This window comes from Ischnura elegans (assembly GCF_921293095.1).
Source record: "Ischnura elegans chromosome 13 unlocalized genomic scaffold, ioIscEleg1.1 SUPER_13_unloc_1, whole genome shotgun sequence".
In the NCBI taxonomy this organism is placed as follows: Eukaryota; Metazoa; Arthropoda; class Insecta; order Odonata; family Coenagrionidae; genus Ischnura; species Ischnura elegans.
Window position 1 is genome coordinate 1,693,007 of NW_025791657.1, and position 22,032 is coordinate 1,715,038.

At 38.4% G+C, this 22,032-nt stretch overlaps 3 protein-coding genes across 4 annotated transcripts in view; 1 reads left to right on the top strand and 2 right to left on the bottom strand.

Moving 5' to 3' along the window:
• LOC124172479 overlaps positions 1 to 4,382 on the bottom strand; it is a 25,819-nt gene extending 21,437 nt beyond the window's left edge. The window contains exons 1-2 of the mRNA XM_046551918.1: positions 4,047 to 4,382; positions 3,808 to 3,945 (exon numbers count right to left, since the gene is read on the bottom strand). Of these exons, the coding sequence (XP_046407874.1) occupies positions 3,808 to 3,945; positions 4,047 to 4,235 (327 nt within the window). The 5' untranslated portion in view covers positions 4,236 to 4,382. The remainder of the gene's footprint in view (positions 1 to 3,807; positions 3,946 to 4,046) is intronic.
• Positions 4,383 to 5,332: 950 nt separating this feature from the next.
• LOC124172253 lies at positions 5,333 to 14,953 on the top strand. Its single transcript, XM_046551672.1, has 10 exons — positions 5,333 to 5,401; positions 9,478 to 9,605; positions 10,561 to 10,780; positions 11,114 to 11,489; positions 11,572 to 12,031; positions 12,117 to 12,269; positions 12,385 to 12,551; positions 12,647 to 12,844; positions 13,661 to 13,969; positions 14,749 to 14,953. Exons 2-6 carry the CDS (start codon positions 9,502 to 9,504, stop codon positions 12,133 to 12,135), a joined length of 1,179 nt encoding a protein of 392 aa, XP_046407628.1. The 5' UTR covers positions 5,333 to 5,401; positions 9,478 to 9,501; the 3' UTR covers positions 12,136 to 12,269; positions 12,385 to 12,551; positions 12,647 to 12,844; positions 13,661 to 13,969; positions 14,749 to 14,953.
• Positions 14,954 to 18,378: 3,425 nt separating this feature from the next.
• On the bottom strand, positions 18,379 to 22,032 carry LOC124172151. 2 transcript variants are annotated; one of them, XM_046551564.1, is made up of 3 exons: positions 21,062 to 22,032; positions 20,635 to 20,946; positions 18,379 to 20,563 (listed from the first exon to the last, which is right to left on the bottom strand). In XM_046551564.1, exons 2-3 carry the CDS (start codon positions 20,938 to 20,940, stop codon positions 18,425 to 18,427), a joined length of 2,445 nt encoding a protein of 814 aa, XP_046407520.1. In that variant the 5' UTR covers positions 20,941 to 20,946; positions 21,062 to 22,032; the 3' UTR covers positions 18,379 to 18,424. The 2 variants fall into 2 exon arrangements, with proteins under 2 accessions (XP_046407520.1, XP_046407518.1); XM_046551562.1 differs by having other exon boundaries at positions 20,635 to 22,032.

The following is a 22,032-nucleotide window of genomic DNA, read 5'->3' on the forward strand; positions in this document are numbered from 1 at the left end:
GAAATTAGACACCCCTTAAGATGAGTCTTGATTAGGGGTTGCCATTACATACAAATAAGGCAATGCTCGGCAGTACATTATAATAACCTTTAAACAAACAAACAAACAAAAGTGGCTCTTCTATGAGTCCTTCATAGAAACATTTGTCCATGTGCATGTATACAATCTTGAAAACATACAAAATACGATTAGAATACAGAAATAGGAAAATTAACATGGAATGAAATTATAATAAATTTTGTAACAAAATAAGTTTAAGCAATTAAACGAACAGATTATTTAATTGTCTCAAATAAAAATTCAATATTTTTATGACTAAACAACCAGTCTCTCAGTTTTTTTGCAAATTCAGATTCGCTATTACAACCTTGTAATTTTTGCCAAAGATTTACATACAATTTAGGTGCAAAATAATTAAAGAAATTTTTATAAGCTTCAATTTTTGGTTTAGGAATACAAGTAATTTCGTGGAATCTTAAAGTTTTTGTGCATTTCCTCGCAGGACCTTTTTGTATGGCAAAGGGGTACAGCATTTAAGCTGAAAACACTCGTATTTCTTTAAGAAGCAATGAAGATGATGAGAGCACACAGTCAACAATGATGAAATAGGAATATTGCACAGTAGGGCAATTAAATCTCTGTCCACTTCTGGAAGTTCTTTGATATAAAAAGTTTGGGCTGTGCTTGTGTAGCTCTTTTTGTGAAATTCAGAACTGAGTTCTTTACCAACACTGCACAATGCTATCTCTGACATGGCAAGACAGACCTCAATACGAATGAGATGTTAAAATGTAAGCCTGGCTATCAGTCACACAAGCATGAGTTACTTAGCCTGAAATTCAACCAGGATATCAGTATGGCAGTACCATATGACTGAGAAATTAATTAACTTCACTTAGACTGAAATTGGAGAAAACTTTCTAATGGCTCTCTTCTGCCTTCAAATTTTATACCATACTTTTCATTTACCCATTACCCATGGAAGAGATAGCTTAGTAGGAATAATCCTGAAGGCAAGAAATTGGCAGTACGTGGGGGAGTACATTCACATGATTTCTTATGTATTTCCTACTCTAAGAGCCAGTAGCATATGCTATAGTGAGATAATGTATGCTCCAATATCGTGTATTCATGAGTATAAGCTTATTTATCCTCTAAATTGTGTAATTTCTATGTGACTCCAAAAAGAGCCATTTTTTCCCATGACGATGAATGAGTATTTTTTTAATAAAAGGAACATCGGACTCACAAATTTTTTTCATCAGGATATTTGCTCATACATTAATGATTACTTTGAACTGAACCATCAGTCTGTATTCGCATGGCCTTTCCCTGTGGATGCTGACAATGAAAAATGGTACACGCAAGATTTTTAGTAAACTTTATTTTTTGCAGCTGAATTACTTCACCCAGTGAATATTTAATGATGCTCTTGGGATCATTATGGACCACTTGTCTTTAGAAAAAAAATCATGCCTTTTCATCTCACAGGAATGGAGTTACGGATGAAAATAAAAATCACAATGTGTTGCACGTTGCAGCACTTAAGGGGTCACGCCCAAATTTTAATTGCTCATATTCCATTAACAATTGACGGCCAAAATTGTACAAAATTTCTAATTATACCAGAATGTATGACCATGGCATGTTTCATGAAAATCCGAGTCAGTGGGTGTCATTTGGTCAAAATATTGGTTGATTTGACATGGAATGACCCATTCATCAATATGATTATCACCAACCATAGAAAATGGCTAATAAAGTGAGCTCGAAAATTATAACAGCTATCATGGCTTATGCATGATAAATATTTACTTTGCCAATTACAGGCAGGGGATGCCTGGTTTACGTTTCACCAGGTAGGGAACGAACAGACAACAGTAAACAGGCACTCAACAGACAGGGAACATATTCATCAGACAGGGAGGTTGATCATCCATTTTACACTAAAGGGAACATACAGAAAATGGTGAACAGGCTCTCTACTGGAAGAAAAAGATGACGTATTGGACAAAAGAAGACAAAAGTGGACATGGTGCTGCCACCTACCTATGGAAGATAGCAAATGCAAACAACAATGCCGATATCTCTGAAACCATTATCTGTACATCTTTATGTGCACTGTATTGGGGCTGTTGATTTAGAGAAAAAATTTATTTTTTTGAGTGTTATTTAACTTGCACTAAATCCCTGCAGCATATAATTAAGTCATCCGTGCATACAAGTAACAGAGAAAGTCTTGATGTGATAATTGTTTTTCAGTGTGTTCCTTTAATAATTTATTGTATGACTTCAGTTTCTGAGCAATTACTAATGTTTGTATTTAAAATGTATTATGGGTATACGAGTTCCGCCGCTGATAAGAACCTACAAACATTTGTCAGAGGACTGTGCTTCTTCTAGGTTTGTTTGTGTGAAGTGAAATTATTGTCTTCATGTAAAATCATTAATGGTGTGTTTCTCTCCTCATTAATACGTATAATATTGGCAAAGTGAATACCCCAAATTGTATTCATTTAAGGAAGTCTTTCTTTGATGAAGATATGTGAAATATTTTTTGGTGTCGTGGTTTTTCTGGTAATGATGACAAAGCTTGCTTTTCGATAACTATTCAGGATTTTCATAACTCATGGAATGTGTGGAAAAGCACAATATAAGTTTTTTTTAGCAATCCTTCAAATGAATTTCAACTTTGAATTATATTTTTACATAAATTATGCCTTGTCTATTACCAAATTAGCAGCAGCAAACAGGTAAGGAACAAAGTTTGCGACTAGGGAGAGAACAGGCAAGTCACCATCTCATGGGTATGAAACAGACAAGCTGTTCCAATTAGCATTCTACCAATAGTCGCCTGCCCATTGTCACTCGGACAGTAAACAGAGATGTAACAGCCACATAAACAGGCACTGAAATGACAGTGCACAGTCCACTGGCTGGTTGGCTGTGAATCAACAAGTAAGGAACAGAGATTGCCGTATCCCACAACAGGGAAAGAACAGACAAGTTACACTCCTCTCACAGACTTGAAACAGACAAGGCATTCCAATTTACAACCTACCAACAGTCACCTGACTGTTTTCACTCGGACAAGACACAGGGAGCCAACAGCCTACTAAACAGACGACAAACTAGCGTTATTGTTAAAGAGAGCAACAGGGTTATTTTACAAATGTAATGAATTGCATTGCTTTTCAATTACTCGTTACAAGAGACGATAGGTATTTATGGTTGATTCGTTAAGTTTGGATCCGAATTAAAGTTATATTATTCTTGCAGTTCTATTCCACGAATGCTCTGATTTATTGGATATTTTTTGTACGGCTAAATTATTAGTACAATAGGGCATTGCAATATTTCCACCGAGTTTTGTTTTGACATTATGCGTTCCGTTATTACGAGTATCATTATCAAATAAACAACAACGAAACGTATAGTGTCTAAATATAACTCAGTGGAAATATAGCAATGTCCAACTTTACTAACATTAAGAACTTCCACCACATCGTGCCTCAAACAGAAATATTTTTCTTTAGTCCTTGTACACTTTTGCATTTCTCTCATCTCTTCGTGTAATAATACACTTTGAAAATGGTAAATAAACTTCAATAACGTCCGCAGTTCAAACGTTTCTATTAATGAACTTAAAGACCTAAAATTTAAATCCAAACAGGTGGTCAAAAGCAAAAGGAATATATCCTAAATATATTTCACATCTATTGTCATTTTCCTGCTTGCGTGAATGATTTAACATTACTTGATAGTTTCACCAGGCTTCCCATGGAAAACTAAAATAAAAGCACTCACCCTGAAGCAATTTCTGGGCAAAAATTTTCTCAGTTTTGCGTCCGATTTATGACAAATATCTCTAAAATCAGAGAATTCCATGAGCTTTCCCCAGCATAATGGACATAAAGTGGCGGGCAGGCCGTCTCCCACAGCAACCTGAGAAAGCAATGAAAACATATGCGTCAAGAGATTTCAGACTCATCGTGGAATATATGTTCATAGAACAGATTAAAACATGAACTAACGAAATCACTTACATTTAAATCGACTAAATCATACAAGGCATCCGCTACAGTTATCTGTCTTGCTATAGTTGAAGTGAATATGTTGTAATAATAATTATTTTTCTTCATGCAAAGTCTGCACAGGGTACCCTCGTGAATCCTTCCTGAAGACTCCGAGAAGTTCTCAATGGTCGCACTCATTTTTTCAATGAAATAACTCATTCAATCTTAAAACCACTTCACTCATCAAAGAAATCATCCACACAGCACTGGTAAAGATTGCCAAATTCCTCATACACTACGATCGTTTCCAAGACGCACGTCAATACGAAAAATTGAGACTGATCAAGGACAAGGGCATATAAAGCCACATTTGAATGCGACCTCAAATAGAAATCACTTCGCAACAGAGTGGAAATAATTCTACACGGATTTCATGCCCATTGACACCCGAGTTTATATCAGACCAGGTAAGCAAGGTTTAGTTTAGATTTCGTACTTTATCTGCGTATCTTACCACTAGAGGACTACGTATACAACGGGCTTTCTATCGAAAAATGCTATATTCTAGCATTTTTAATGGCAAATGGGCGTTTATTTTATATTCATTTAGTGGGCATTAACATGTTTTTTTTTTAATATTTTTAATTTACACAATAAGGAAATTTTGGAATCCTTTTTCTGATTTCAAGACGTTATATATAATGTGACCGTGTGCAAGCCGAGGTTGGGCTTAAATTCCGTTTATTGCCGGCATATTGAATAATCAAATGAAATTGTAGAATACGATCAATCAATGTAGTGCAATCAATTTCAAATGCAGTGTCCATTTATTTTATTTAATCAAATGGAAAGAAGTTAGTCTTCAAACGCAGATATCAGGCCTGTTGTTTAGGTGTGCTTTCTGCGGTAAAAATGGAAACTAGAAATACTCGATTCTAGGCCGGTGTTTTAATGTAATGTCTTATATTAACAAATAACATGTGGATGTGATGTTGTGTGTAAGGAATTTACAATCGTGTCAAAACTTGTTGAAAATATTCTCAGTCCATGCTATTGCGTCGAAATGTATGTGTTAGGTGAATTATTTGTTGGCGTTTTTGGTCCTTTCGTGGATCATTTCATAGTATTTTCATTTTCACACATCATTGAAGTGAATGTAGTTTCCCTGTAATTTGTGCTGCTGTATTATTATTTCGTTTTTTCCAAGAAAATTCCGATGAAACACAGCTTGTTTATTTCTATTTCAGGTTGCTGTGGGAGATGGCCTGCTCGCTACCATGTGTCCACCTTGTTTGACGAAACTCACTGAGTTCAGTGTTTTCAAAAAGATTTGTTTAGAATCAAACGCAATTCTGAGAAAAATTCCGCCACGAAATTACAGCAGGGTGAGTACTTTTCGTTTTTTCTTATTTGAAGACTTGTGCGTTATAAGTTTCGGAGAGTTATTAGTGACCCTCTTCGGTTTGTTTTAACAGCAATAAGAAATCTTGGAAGATAATTATTTGCGGAATGACATTGTTACGACAAAAATTTGTAGGGATTAACTGAATTTGGTAATAGATATTCGCTTAGTGGCATTAGCGGAAAAATATATTGTATTACTGCATGAGGCCATTTAATCCAGTACCTTTTAAGTAGAGGCACTTCGATTAACGATCGAAAGAGAGTTGAGCAAACCAATGTTTTATCTACAGTAATTGGGGACATGAAAGGCCCTCGTACGTGGTCTACGGAAAAGTGTAACAAATCCAATTTCCCCTCAAACTGTTCCCTGTGTGTGAATCATTGGCAAGGACCTAGTTATGCAGTTGGTGTTTCAAAGGCCACGACTGAAGACATTTTGTCTTCTGGTAAAACTTAATGTGTGTACTAAACAATGATATCCGGAAAGTATGGCTTTCAAATTCACAATTGATCAACTCAAAAAGGAAGTCCACCCACTAGGCTGTACCACACTCCCTTTTTAAGTATTCGATTGGGTATCCGGAGCATATTTAAGTGAAAAAACAAATTCCAGACAATTTACTGCTAATGAACGAAATGTGAGACACCCAGAAATTAGTTTGTTTGTCGGTTGTCAAGCATAGTCTCAAGTGCACGCAAACGTATGATATTTCTTTTGTTCGAGTTCTTGTTTACCCTCGACTATCATCTCTTGAGGTTTTGGTGAACTACAGTGTGTCCCAAAAAGAATGACCCGATTCTAAATAAGATTATTTATTAGGAAGAAGGGCTCAACATAAACATATTCTATACTAAATTACTCGCAAAAGACAAAAGTTTATAAAAAGCCATCATAAAAGTTCAATGTGTCCTCCATTGGCTGCGCGGACAACATCTAGCCGATAGCTGAATTCATCCCAAACTGAGCGTAAGGTGTCTTCTGTCACTGAAACTATAGCAGCTGATATTCTTGTTTTTAGTTCATCAATGTCATGAGGTAAGGGAGGAACGTAAACATGCTGTTTAACATTTCCCAAAAGGAAAAAATCGCATTGTGTCATGTCAGGGGACCTAGGAGGCCAACAGTGTAAAGCCTGTTCTCGTGGTCCTGTGCATCATCTTCAGCGAGACTGGCTGTACCTTATTGTTAGACCAATGGTCTAAGGGTTGCACGCTCCACATCGCTCGTAGTGACATTCAGCAGATTTTTCTAAAACTCTAAACAATGCCGATCACATCTGGTGCTGTTTCGCTTGCCTAGTGACATTTGTTTCAATATTATTACAAGTTGAAATCGGGTCATTCTATTTGGAACACACTGTATACCAAAATATTTTCACTGCATTTCTGAAATGGATTGTTCATTTTTAAGGTGTTTTTTTATGAATAGGTGGTGGGTACATTGAATGCAAGGGTAGCAAGGTATATAAAAATATTAATTTTTAGTACGCCAAAATTATCCTGGAAAATATTTTAAGTAATTGTACAATTACAAAGCAAATAAGGAATTTTGATGTGATACACCTTTTCTGTTGTCCTTAAGTATTTTTTTGTTCCAATTTCCAATATTTTAATTTATTTTTTTATTTTTGCGTCAACTGTGATTAATAAGATCACCAAACATATGGATAAAGCCATCTGTGTTAGTACCTTTATAAAGATTATTTGTACATGTGTTTATAAAAGCTGTTCCCTTATTGCAATATGAAAATTGAAAATTTTCTATGAATTACGTATGTGGTTAAGAAGTTTAAAGGTGACCTGTATTGGGAAAAACATTTTTATGGTTTGAGATTTTTATCCTGCAGAACAGTCTTCACAACCGTGGCAAGGCAATATTTCATTCTTAAGCCGATGTCCCACTGTCAAATTTGCATCAAAATATTTGCATCAAAATCTGATGCAACTGACGCGCACCCTGTCCCACGGTCAAAATTTCATCCAAATGGATTTGTAGCAAAAATTGGTCTTGATAGGTGATGGAAAGTCTCAACTAGGAAATCCGTGATAATGAGTTGATCTTTAATAAGAAGGAAGCGATCTTTAGAATCGCAATACAAGGAGGGATGTTTTGGAAAGAATAAAAGATTTATTTAAGGTATCGAGGCGGAATTCTCCAGGTTAGCTTTGTGGAGGGCATATAATGCGTGTGAGCAGCTAGAGAAATGACTAATATAAACTGACGATTATACCTGTGAAACACTACAGCTGCCCCTTTCTATTTATATGATTATAGGATAAGGACCTTATTTTAGCAACTGCTAGATTAGGAGAGAAAAATGTGATTTAAGTGCATGCATACAGCAGTATTTGTAACATCTCCTCAACCACAATGTCCATCATTTTTTAATAACATTTTCTTCGCGGGAATAAACTGCCTTACGTATTCTACCCTCAACTTAGCTGATAAGGGACGTGAAAATATCCTCACTTATCGTCAATTATTATCAATAATATACAGGAACATCGGCGACCAACTCCTTCTCCAACATGTTTAGCATGCTTATTCCAATGCTTTATAACCCCCTTTCCAGCCAAGGCCAAGTTCAGCATTCCTTCTGTTTTCTTTTTTTTTTGCCTCTTTAATGTTCAAGAGGCCTGTTCTGACAATTTCGCCTGCTAAAAAAGACAGAATCCTTCACTTCCACAAGTTTCCAAATTTGTGTACATAAATATGTTTCGTTTGTTTTTGATCAAAATGAGATGCATCGTGGGACACCCCCGTCCAGTTACATCAAAATATTTGCATCAAAATTTTTGGACAGAGATTTTGATGCAAATATTTTGATGTAAATTTGACCGTGGGACACCGGCGTTAAATTTTAGGGGATTGTGACTTAAATGAGTTGTAATAATGTGGGTGCAGAGTATTTTGATTCTTATAATTTATGTATTTCGAAATAAGTTTCCGGAAACCTTTTCTATATAATATTTTGTGTGGTAATTGTGTGACATTTACTATGGGATTCTGTTTTTATGTTGATAAATTTTGTTCAATGAGTGTGGATTATGCTGACAGGAATATATTATTAATGGAATGCATGAGGGAATGATTAATGCTCTTTGCTGATTTTTTCTGAGAATATCTTCGACATCATGCAGACTTCCGTGGTGAAAAACTTTTCACGTAATTTTAGAGTTTTAAATGTTAGTTCCCTTGAAGTATTAGTGTTGTATTTCAATGGTTGATGAGATAAATAATTTTAAAAACCTGGTTGGTTAGTTAGGTTATCTCTACCCTATGATATAAATGGAGCTTGCAGCATTTCTTACGGGTGACATGTCAAAGAAAGGAAACCAGCTTTACTTTCAGAGCAATGCGCAGCTACAGAAATGGAGAGCGGTGATTCCGCGAAAAGACTTGGTCTTTGAGGAGCACAATGTGATTTGCGAGCTCCATTTTGAAGACTCTGACATAATCCGGTGGTTCGAAACGAAGTTGCCTGATGGTACCACCCACAGGAATGAGAGGGACCGGCCAGCTTTAGTTCAAGATGCGGTGCCATCTATTTTCCCCAATCTCCCTCATTATTTATCAAAAAACATTCGTCCTAGAAAACCACCCACGTCTAGGACGGTGTGCCATGAATGTGTCCTGGGAGAAAATTATCCGGGAGAACTGTTGCCTTCCGACAATGGTGTCTCCTCAGGAGACAATAATGAGGCAGTGGAGAACGTACCGGAAGCAAGCGGTCTTCTCCTACTAGCAAATGCGGCCGAGTCTCGGGAAGCTGCAAGTTTCGGAAGACTTGAATTTTCTCGCTTTATTAATTCCCTTGACTCTGTAAAACTGCCTGGATTAAATTGGGCTAGGGCTTTAGTTGGAAGGAATGTCGTGTTTGTCCGCATTGGCCATGACTTCGTAACAGAGAGAACCGTGATAATATCACAGGACATGAGGGTTAACGTATGGTTTATAAATTTTATCCGATTAATTTTATTTTTAAGTTTGACAGGAAAAAGCAATTAATTTCAATAATATGTGATAAACTTCTAATCATACCTTCTTTTCCGCCAGTTCATATTCCGTGGTCTGGAAGTCATGGTTCCAGGGAAAGAAAGAGTGACAGATGTCGACGACATTGGGCCAATGCTCATGTCAGTAGATGGACTCAGGGCATTTCCTGGAGTGCCAAACAGTGAAAGGTATGAGAGGCATTTCTGTTACATGGAAAATTTTAGTTGCATTATGTCTGGTGTCAAGATATCATCATTTCAAATTACTCATGGCCATAACTGAAGTAGAATCATACATTATTGTATGATATTATGCGTCGGTGCCGAATGTAAACTTTTTTTGTATTTCCAACTTGCCTGCATTTTCTTCCTATGTTTTCAGTTGAGATAATTTTTCTTCAACTAATCACTGGATGATCTCCATTGCATAGATGTATATCAAATCATGTTTCACTGTAAAGAATATTACAGTGGAACCTCGTTAAAGCGAGTAGGGGATATAGCGACACCCCCGCTATTACGAGAGATAGCCGATGAACCGTCAATTGACCCTATAATAAGCATGTTAATAAATTTGTTTTTACGAGACCCTTTCGGTGTTGGCTCTCGCCATAGCGAGGGTTTCACCACCGGAAGACTTTCATCAAGACTCCTTAACCTCTGTAATTGCTAGCGATCTGTTAGAAGTGAAGTTAATGGAGTGCTCAGTTTCAAATTTATGTGGTAAACTGTCGTTCGATAAATATAATGATTGATGAAACAATGCTTTGCATGATTTTTATTCAGTGCGGCGCTTATAAATTGTTTGAGTAGTTAGTCGTTATTTCAGTAAGGAAATTTAGTGATGCAAAAAAACATCACCTTTCGCCTGGATTTATGCTTACGTTTATCGGATAGATGTTTATCTGTCGCCGCACCACTCCTGTTCCTGTATATCTGTTCGCAACAGGTATATTGGCTATTATTTGCTCCACCTCCGGTAAAGCGACAATTTGCTATAGCGAGTGTTTAATAGTGCACCGTGGGGTGTCGTTATATCGAGGTTGCACTGTATAAGTTTTTAATGGATTCAGATTATTTCTCCACTGTGATATTGTATTATACATAGCATAATTGACAGTTGAGTTCCTCTTCAAATGGCCAGAACATCTATTGGCTGCCTGGGTTTTGTTCCCATTGATGCCAAATCTGCCGGTGAGAGGAACAGAAGGGCTAAAATGAGATGCCCACCCTGCACAGTCGCATGGCGGCAAACAATGGATAGGAGAAGGAGGCAGAGGAATGGTGGAGAAAGAGGGTCCAGGCGTCCCGCAAGGGTCTCCTTGAAGATATGCCGTGCAAAGAATAGGAGATTGACCAGCAAGGTAAGCATGTGTAATAACCATAGGGTCATTCCACGCCATAATAACCACCAAAATGAGGTTTTGACACCTATTGATTTTAGCATTTTAATTATTATACCATTCCTTCATGAATGTACTTCCTTCGATGAAAGGATGTCGAGTATATTTAGTGTGTGAACAAAATGAATCTGTGACAAACTTCGCCTTGCGAAGGGAAATGAATTTCCCATAAAAATTTCAAAATCCAATTTCGCGAAAACTACTCTTACTGTAATTTTTTTGGCCCCCTTGTACTAGTTTGATTATTTTTAATAAAGTAATGGAGTGGGATGCCATACCTTGTCTCCTTTAAAGGTTAACCATTTGAAGGCCACGATGCAGGAGTTACAGGAGAAATGCTCCTCATCATGGGAGTCTCAGCTCCTTGCAAACATATCTAACCTTCCAGAGCGCCAGCAAGAAGGTGTGAGGGTATGCTTTGCTGCACCTCAGCTAAAAAATCCTAAGAATAGGCGCTATACACTCAGTTGGGTGTATGAGTGCCTACTTCTTAGGATTAAAAGTCGCAAAGCATATGAACACCTCAGGAAAAACAACATCCTTTGTCTCCCTGGAGCTAATACCTTAAGTAGGTACATCCGTAATGTGAAGGGGGCATACGGATTTCAGGGGGCAATTTTCCACTGCTTAAAGGAGAAGGCTGAAGGGCTAGCTGCGGAGGAAAGGAGAGGTTTGGGTTGCCTTTGAAGTTAAATGAAATTATATATTAAACTTTCTGTCATTTTGGTAAATCTGTTTTTCTTAAACTCTAGGTGTTCTACTGGGGGATGAAATGAAACTTTCAAAGGCTTTATCCTTTGATAAGAAAACATTGAAGTTGGAAGGCTTCACCGATTTGGGGGACTACAGTCCACTGCACCAACGCAATGAGAGGGGGGATCATGCGTTGGTGCTTATGTTTCAGCCATTTCGAGGCAGGTGGGTGCAATCCTTGGCTTGCTTCCTAAGCAAAGGTTGTGCAAGTAGCACTGTCCTGCACCTCATAATTTTGGAGGGCATCATGTTGGTGGAGCAAGCCAACTTCTATGTGGATGCAGTGACGTGCGATGGAGCCCAATGGAATGGAAGCATGTGGAGAAGGTTCAGAATCGATGGCGAAAACTGCAGCTGCGAATATCCCTGCAGTCAATCAAGGCGCCTGTGGTTCATATCTGACTTCCCTCATCTCATTAAGAACATGAGAAATTCTTCATTTCTCGAGATGTTTCTTGGGTATTGCTTTTTCTCATGCATGCATTATTTATAACCAAGTTATTCTTTGCCTCTTCTAAGTCCTTTCTGTTACTTTCCTCTTCAGACTCCAGATGGGCCTGTGAAGATCAGGCATTGGGATGCTGTCATCGAAATGGATAAACCTAAGGGGTTCCATTTGAAAACATGCCCAAAGCTGACCGAGGACCACATTCGCCCTAGGCCATACCAAAAAATGAATGTTGCCAGGGCATTTCAGGTACATGACTACGTACCCATAACATCTTAATGGGTTAAAACATTTCAGACTTTTTAAGTTCAATGACTTTTTATGCTAACAGTTATGTCTTTATTTTCCATTCCTTCATTTACAGTTTTTTGGACGTAATGTGGCTGCTGCTATGATGGCATACAAGACACATCATTCTCTTCTGCATGACTGCAATTCCACAATTGCTGTCATTGAGAGGGTGAAAGGGTTAATCCTGGCGATGAATTCCAGGGTTCCAGGGACAGCTCTGAGAAAGAACACAGAGCATTGGTGGGTGAGGATGTATACCTGTTATAGGTGTCTGTGTGGAAATGATATCTTCATCCATGTTCTTGCCTACAACTACGTAATATTTTTGCTTATAGGTTATTGAGAAGTTCCTGGATTACCTTGAGGAGTGGCAATTGGAGGCTGGTAGAAATGAATATCATTTCTTATCTGGGAACACATATCTTGGGCTAAAGGTAACCCTGAAGGCCACAATGGAAATACACGATTTCCTTGCCGCAAACTGCGGTTATGAATATTTGATGACTGCTCGTCTGAATCCGGATGCATTAGAAGTAAGTGCCTCACCGAAGGACTCAATAGGGTGGTTTCCTATTATTTTTTTATTGCCTAAATCGAAAGATTATTACTCCTGGAGTACGTATTTAATGCTTTTAGATTTTTAAATGACGATACCTATTTTTCGCGATTAAATGAAAAGTGAAAAATTTCAAGCGAGCGAAAACGCGACGCGTAAGTAGGAATGATGGGAAAAAGTCCGTGCAGCGCATTTCTAGTTCCCCCTCCCGCCTTGTGAGGTGACCTTGATCGAAGCTCTGAGTGCTGATAGGACGCAGGTTGCTAGCGGGTAGCTGAGTACCTTGCTGGCTGGTAGCGCTTGGCTTAAAAAAGGTTTATTAATACCTTATCAAACGAAGAAAACTTTCCGACCTTAGCCAGTTTTAATGGGTGATTATTAAGACATGTTTCCCTGAGCTCTGTGCTTCATGTATGCATTGGTAACCTCAGACGATGTATAACTCCTATCCTCTCGTGTAGAAACTAGGTCCCTGTGACGTCACGTGGAGTGGAATCGTATGAGCGCCAATCTGGTCTTTTTCAAATGAGGATAAAATTTGACCCTTGCCATTCGTCTAAACCGGTATTTCAAAAACCAAATAATTTGTGCATTATGAATACACTAATGGTGGGTAACAAATCGCAATCAATGCCTTTCATTTTCTTTGATGAAGGAAACTACCCTATTACCAAATTTATAGTTACAAAGCACACTGCAATTTAGGCGTTCTTCATGAGGGTTGTTAAAGTGTACCTTTCTCGTCAAAATCTCTTGGAAACTAATGGCATGTTTTCTTCTTCCTACATTGCAGAGGTTTTTTTGCATGATGAGGGCAGCATGTGGTGCTAATGATCATCCTGATTCAGTGCAATTTGAGCAGGTCTTCCAATTAATGGGGACATACAGCCTGGTGAAGCCACCCAAAGGCTGCAATGTGTCAGGCCCGGATGTACTCGAGACCTTGCTCAGGCTTACGGACATAACTCCTAGAGATGAGAGATGGTCTCTTTACCAGTCAACCTTGGACAGAATCATTGATAATGGTGTGTCCGTGGAAGATTTGCGGAGTCCAGTAATGGCTGAGCACACCTATGCTGCAATGTGTCCATCTGATGGCATTGTAAGTTATTTCGCTGGGTATGTGGCCAGGAAGGCAATTAGATTTACCAAATGCGAAAGATGCAAGGAGGAGTTGGTATCAAATACCAACACCATAAGTGAAAGGGAAGCATTCACTGCATACCGAGATGGGGGCCACCTAACCTATGCATCAGAGACACTTTTCCTTTTAATAAATGAGTTAGAAAAAGTTACTGGTCCACACTTTAATAGGGAAGGGATGAGTGTGGACTCAGTTTTTAAATCATCAATGAAATTGAGGAGAAATCAAATATACCTCTAGTTGGATGTGGGGACCATAGGGCTAACCTCACAGAGGCGATATTAAATTTTTTTATTACCACACGGATGCACTTTGCATGTCGTGTGTCTAACAAAAATGACAACAGAGAACAGGAAGAGACACACCTTAATAGGAAGAGGGCGAAGTTATAATGTAAATTAGAGATTCCTTAAGTAATCTCTCTGACATTCCTTAGTGCTCCTGTTAATTTTATCATGTAGTGATCATGTTCATTTTGTGACTATTTTTTGACTTCATTACCCTTTGTTGCCCTCGCATTGGGTGATAGTGTTAATTGTTACTCTCCTCCAAGCCAATTACCGCTAGGCATTAGAGATTCCTTATGTAATCTCTCTGACATTCCTTACAGCTCATGATCATTCATGAAATTCTTTATCCAGTAAGTATTTATAAACATTCGTGTATTAAGGCAGTTATTAATGATAGTGTATAGTGTATTTCACAATGCCATGATAACCATTGTTTATCTTTTTCAGATTTAATCAGTACATCACAGAGATATAATACCGAACATGTACTCGTTTATATTCATCTTGCTTCTGCTACTCATCATGGACTCTCCCACTCATCTTGCTTCGCCATGCCTTGTCCAAAGACTTCTGAGTAACTTCTGAGGTCACACTAAGCTCCTTTGTTATTGAAAAGGTGGTCACTTAGCTTCAGCCCATGACGGATGTCCTTCATCCCGTAAGTACTCATATTAGCGTTTATTAATGAGTGTGTTTTTTTCAATGCCTGCATTACCAAATATATTTCTTTTTTAGATGTGAACAATCGAATCGGGGATGTTTTCTACTCAATGTGGACTCTTTTATATCCATCTTCCTTCGTCATGTTTCGTCAAGTCCAAAGACGTCTATGTGGAATATCTGAAGTCACACTAAGCTCCTTTGATATTGAAAAGGTGGTCACTTAGCTTCAGCCCATAATGCAGGTCCTTCATCCCGTTAGTACTCATATTAGTGGTTAATAATGAGTGCGTTTTTTTCAATGCCTGCATTACCATGTATATTTATTTTTTAGATGTGAACAATGGAATCGGGGATGTTTGCTATTCAACATGGACTCCTTTATATTCATCTTCCTTCGTCATGTTTCGTCAAGTCCAAAGACGTCTATGTGGAATATCTGAAGTCACACTAAGCTCCTTTGATATTGAAAAGGTGGTCACTTAGCTTCAGCCCATAATGCAGGTCCTTCATCCCGTAAGTACTCATATTAGTGGTTAATAATGAGTGCGTTTTTTTCAATGCCTGCATTACCATGTATATTTATTTTTTAGATGTGAACAATGGAATCGGGGATGTTTGCTATTCAACATGGACTCCTTTATATTCATCTTCCTTCGTCATGTTTCGTCAAGTCCAAAGACGTCTATGTGAAATATCTGAAGTTAAACTAAGCTCCTTTGTCATAGGAAAATATATCACTTCAGACTATGGCTGATGGCCTTTTTACTGCAAGTACTGATAAATTTTTGATTATAGTAATGGGCATTTTTTGAATGCGTTAATTACCATCTATTTTTCTTTTTTAGGTTTGACCTATTCATTTCTGGACATGTGACACCCATAGGCACTCCTTGCTATTCATTCCTGCATCGTCATGAGATGTGCTATTGTTTCCATTAATATCTTCACACCCAATATCCCCACTTAAGTGATGTAGTCTGGCCAGTAACAACTTGGAAGGTTGACTCTTTAAGCATCCTGCATCTTATGCCTTCCCAGCACCAATCAGCGATGAGTTCCAACGCTTTTTCCTCTCTTTAGGTTCATCCCTAGACTCATCATTTTTGCTCCACTCAAAGGTGGCTCCGTAGCGGATCAGGTCCATTCTGTGCACATTAGGTGTTGTGCATTTCATGGAGGGTTCATATCCTATGGAATCATAACCTTGTCATTTTATAAAAGATCCATTCCTATAATAACATACCATATGCAGATGAAAGTTTAATTTTCGAATTATTATGACTTTCTACATTAACGCATTAATTACTAAACAGATTCTTTGCCAGAGTTGAAATAGGTAGAAATAAATTAGTAAATGAACTCTTGAAACTAATTAACTTACAATTAATAATACATGTATTCATATATAAAATACAGTAAATAATTGTACAATGATGACCGAAATAATGGTCATTTATGTCTTCAAACTTCTAATTCAGGCTAATCCGTGATTTTACTATGATGTCTTTTCTTCGATCTAGAATGGTAGAATTTCCACCTGGTCCTTATAGCTATTTTTTGTTCACATACCCACTGTTGGTATAGCATTTGTGCTTTCATAAATGTAATCTCTTGTATTATTTAGTTATCAAGTACTGGAAAACTTGAAAAGTATGATTATCTATCTAATTCCAATTTTATCTTAATTTAGGGTTATGAAAATGAATTTAATTAAGAGTGTGTCTGATTGTTTGGTGTGAATTTGGTTTATATAAGTAGGAATATTTATCAACTGAAAATCAACAGTAAAAGTGTAGTTTCCTTCATCAAAGAAAACAAAAGGCATTGATTGCGATTCGTTGCCTACCATTAGTGTATTCATAATATACAAATTATTTGGATTAGAATTCCTAGTTACACGAATGGCAATGGGCAATTTTAATTGCATTTGAAAAAGGTTAGATTGGTGCCCATGCGATGCCACTCCACGTGATGTCACAGGGACCTAGTTTCTATACGAGTAGATAGGAGTTTTACATCGTCTGAGATCACCAATGCATGCATGAGGCACAGACCTCAGGGAAACATATCTTAATGATCACCTATTAAAACTCCCTATGGTGGAGAAATTTCCTTCGTTTGATAGGGTAGCAATAATCCTTATTTAAGGCAAGCGCTCTCTGCTAGCTGAGTACTCTGCTACCTGCTAGATCAGCATCGCAGCGGCGCACAATATCCTCGCCCCAAGGTCTTTTCCCAGCATTCATACTTAGCCGCCTCGTTTTTGTGTGCTTGCAAATTTTCACTACTAATTAATAGCGAAAAATAGAATTTGTTATTTCAAAATCTGAAAGAGTGAAACACGTACTCCAGGAGTAATAATGTTTCAATTTAGGCAATAAAAAAATAATAGGAAACCACCCTATTATCCGAAAGGACATGATGCAAACTCTGCCACTTCCCTGACTTATTTCCTCAGTCTAGGTTGGGACAAGATCTCAATTTCCTCCCATCCTGACTTTTCCTGACTTTTTCCTGACCAAAATCTTGATATATCCTGACTTTTTCTAGCGTTCGCCATAAGTTTTAACGCATGAAGAAAGATGTCATAAGAGGTCATATACAAGGAAATAGCTCAAAATATGCAACACTTCAGTATTTTTTAATTGTAATATCAGAAAAACTTACAAGAAATGTTACTACTGTACAGTACTACACGTTAGGTACTTTGGTACTTTCCAAACAAAATATGGCCACTGTGGACTAGCAATCATTGTGACTTAATCATTAGTCAAAACAGTAAAAAAAACAAGGTGAACAAAACAATCACAATTTACTTATTTTAAGTACACTTCACACATAATAATAGTTCTTTCATAGTGACTTTCCAAACAAAAAATGGCCACTGTGGACTAGCAATCACTGTGACTTAATCATTAGTCAAAACAGTAAAAAAAAAACAAGGTGAACAAAAAAATCACTATTTCCTTATTTTAAGTACACTTCACAAATTATCATAGTTCTTTCATAGTGACTTTCCAAACAAAATATGGCCACCGTGGACTAGCAATCATTGTGACTTAATCATTAGTCAAAACCGTAAAAAACAAGGTGAACAAAACAATCACAATTTACTTATTTTAAGTACACTTCACACATAATAATAGTTCTTTCATAGTGACTTTCCAAACAAAAAATGGCCACTGTGGACTAGCAATCACTGTGACTTAATCATTAGTCAAAACAGTAAAAAAAACAAGGTGAACAAAAAAATCACTATTTCCTCATTTTAAGTACACTTCACAAATTATCATAGTTCTTTCATATTGACTTTCCAAACAAAATATGGCCACTTTGGACTAGCAATCACTGTGACTTAATCATTAGTCAAAACAGTAAAAAAAACTTGGTGAACAAAAAAATCACTATTAATTTAAAGTGCACTTCACAAATTGTCTAAGTTAGAAACTCCATTGTTAAGTTAGAAAGTACCAGTCAACTTTTTTATTTCTTCATCAATGGCATCAGCCTCCTTCTGGCTTGATGCTAACACTTTCATCTTTTTGGCTTGAAGCTCCTTAACTTCAGTTCCAATCATCTTCTCATGGGTCCTTTTTTTTTCGACCTCAGCGTCCTCAGATCGGCGCTGCTTCTTTGCTTCTTCATACTCGGAGCGCGCGTGCCGAAATCTGTTGATCATTTCAGCAGATATTTTTATGTTTTCTACGCCACCAGCAGCGTTGACTGAGTCGTACACTTGGCGCTGAGCCACCAAAGACATATCTAATTGGTTCTCTACTATTATCTCCTTATTGATGGAGAAGCCACGCTCGATGAAAGCTTGGCCATGGCTTATGATCAGAGCCATTTTAATCACTTTCACTAAACCATCTGAGCACTTATAACGATCCCAGATACCTCTCCAGAAATGATCTAGTCTCTGCCTCTGACGATCATATTCTTGACAGGCGTTAGCAAATACTTGTTTGTCACAGAGCACCTTAAAGTCAGACAAAATAGTGTCGCACTCACTTGCAGGAAGCCAATTGCGGCTGTGCAGTTGTTCCAAGAAGCCGTTCAGTCGAGTAGAAACGGCAGTTTTGGAATGTGAAATCAGTTCTGGGTCACAAAAAGTTATGGCTCTGCAGAGTTTGTAATTCAAGGGAGCCTTTTCAAGAATTTTACTAACCATAGCCTTCAGCAGGAGCACACACTCCTCCTTGAACTTCAGCATTTCTGGAGTAGATACTTGTACTTTTTTGAGAGCGTCCTTTACAGAAAAACTAAAATTGAAGTTCTTCACAGGAATCAGATTGTCTTCATTGGTAATGTCAACTTTACATACATCTGACTTTCGATTTACATAATCATTCTTGACAAAATGTCTAAGCAGGTTCGACACTAAGTTCGACAGGTCCGTGTGCAAGAACGGCGCCATTGGGTCATTGGTTTGATAAGTAGTCAAGAATGGCTCAACAAGTCTTGCAACATATGAGAAGAAGGCTAACTTAGGCCCCAACATCTTATCTTCAACAGCTTTTGCAACATACAAGAAGCCGGCAGATTTTATTTTATCCTCTTCAGGTCCAGTTCTCACTTTTTCAATAAAAGTTTTTACGTTTGGCAATATTTTGATGCAATTATCGGCACCAGGTGCATTATTCAACCACCTCACTGCACAATACTTATTTGGGAAAGTAGTAGAGCCTGTCCACTCTGTATACTTACTGCGACGGGCAGGCACATTCTTAAATATATTGTATAAGGCCCTGAGAAACATGACAATATTCCAGCCACACTTACTAACCCCCTCTTTGAAGGAATTATGAACTACGTGCAAACCACAGGACCCCATGAGCAGCAGCAGTGGCTCATCCTCACCAAACTCTGTTTTCATATAAATCTGGAGATCTTTCAGGAACTTGACATTAACATTCGGGCCATCCATGCCAACCATAAGCACATGAGACTGCACACTTCTAGGAATTGCTGTGCAGTATGCCGATATGAGATCAGTCGCCCTTGAGCGACCCAGGAACACTGAATCATAATATTTCGTCACCGTTTCATTTTGATCATCACACCAAAATTTAATGGCAAGATCCATTTGAGTCTTCTGGCTACACTTATTGAGACTCTCGTCAAATAAAACTACCACAAAATCCAGTTTGGTTAACTTAGATGTGATAACATCATGGAAATGTGGGGCTAAACCATGTACAAGTGAATAGGCGATTTTGTTCCGACCCAATTCCATTTTTGCAGCAATCATACTATCTGGGAACATTGTGGGAAATAACTGCACTGCCTTGCCCCCAGAAGACAAAGAAGTATGGCTCGTTACACAATAGATACACCACAAAATCTCAGCTTTGGTAGTATCTTGCTTCATTAACCAGGTGTTAAGACCTTGCAAACCAGCAGTCTTCGGGACGGCGATAACTTCGTTGGTACATCGCGCACATGGGCATGAACATGTGCAGGCAGGTGAAGCTGGTGTGGGGTCATCGGGATCGTCCCGAGGGTCTTCTGCAGTCCCACCCGATGCTGAGGAACCAGGTGCCGCCGCCGTGGGGTTCACCGACGCGGATGTAGAGGTAGAGGGAGTTGCTGTAGTCACCTACAAAAATCAGGCTGGGGTAGAGAACCAGAAAACCCCGAAGATTTTACAAATAACTCACCATCACTTACCTTCTTAGCGGAAGGCAAACAAAATATCTTGATCCCGTAACAGCTCTTCTTGTTCTCGACGGCAGTATTGTGGTGGGTTGATGACAGGTGTTTAGTCAGGGCACCGCGACCCATGTTGCCGAGTTGATTCGTCTTGCAGCACACCGAGCAGTAGAAAGATGTTGGTTTTCCTTCTGGCAATCCATGCTTTAATGCAGTCGAAGTCTTTGGTGAGAAGCAGCTGAAATGAAGCTCCTTTGACCAATCCTCGTTCCAATACGTCTGCTTTCCCCCGACCATGACTAGAGACGAAATGGGCCTCAGCATTCGGGTCTGAAAATAATACAATCTCATTTTGAACTACAGCACCATTAAGTTTCAATGAATAGTCGAATGGAGTGGATAAAATAACACGACAGTGAGTTTGCTAATATTCGTGACAGCCTACCTTCAATGAAGAAAACGCAACCTCCGCTGCTCTCCAGGCACACCGACTCGTCCGGACTCGTCACCGTCGCACTGTTATTGTTGACCCGCCGCGGGCGTAGACCCGGGGAGCGCGTGGGATGGCGGGGGGTGTGGGGGGAAAGGCGCGGAAAAGGAGCGACCGTGGAGCCAAGGTTTAGAGCCTAAGGTTGCCTCACTCGCTTCTGCGCATGAGCCTACCAAGCCGCTACTATGTCACAGACGACCCAATGCAACTTTGCTATTGCATTGTCGTATGGTAGTACAGAATTCATTTAAGGTTCCTGAGACGCTGCGTCGCCATGCGTTCAACACAATGTAGTCAATATTTCCTGCGCTTTCTCCGTTAATGGTCTCAGTAGTCCACAAATGATAAAATGACTTTTTGTGGAAGAAGAGCGCGTTACACTGCCGTGTATGCCGGCCTCCCGCTATACAGTGGCGACGTGCTCAAACTGTCAGAAACGAAGAAAGCTGGACGAAACGTCTCATACTACACGTGGGCACTTGAATTTAGGAATCCTTTTATTTCATGGATATACAAATCGGCACCAACAACCTCTTAATACCCCTCACACGTTAAAAAAATATCGCTGAAAGTGAATCGGTCAAAATTAATATGTATATATACCAAAGAAGTGATGTACAAGATTTGCGATGCTCCTATCACATGTGATAAGCTAGATTTTTTTCCACTTTTGAGATAAATTACCTAACATACTTATTCGTGCAAAGACAATTATGTTTTTACATCATCAACCCGAAAGGCATGACCTCCACTGTATCCCCATTGTAAGAAATCATTCAACCTCATTTCTAGACGTGAGACTAAAAACTAGTTGTAATTTTATTATTTTGTACGCCATTAAATAATACAGAGCAATTTTCCAGGCAATGGCTGAGCAGAATAACCCATAACATGTGATAATTGAAGTTCAAAAATATTTTAGCGCA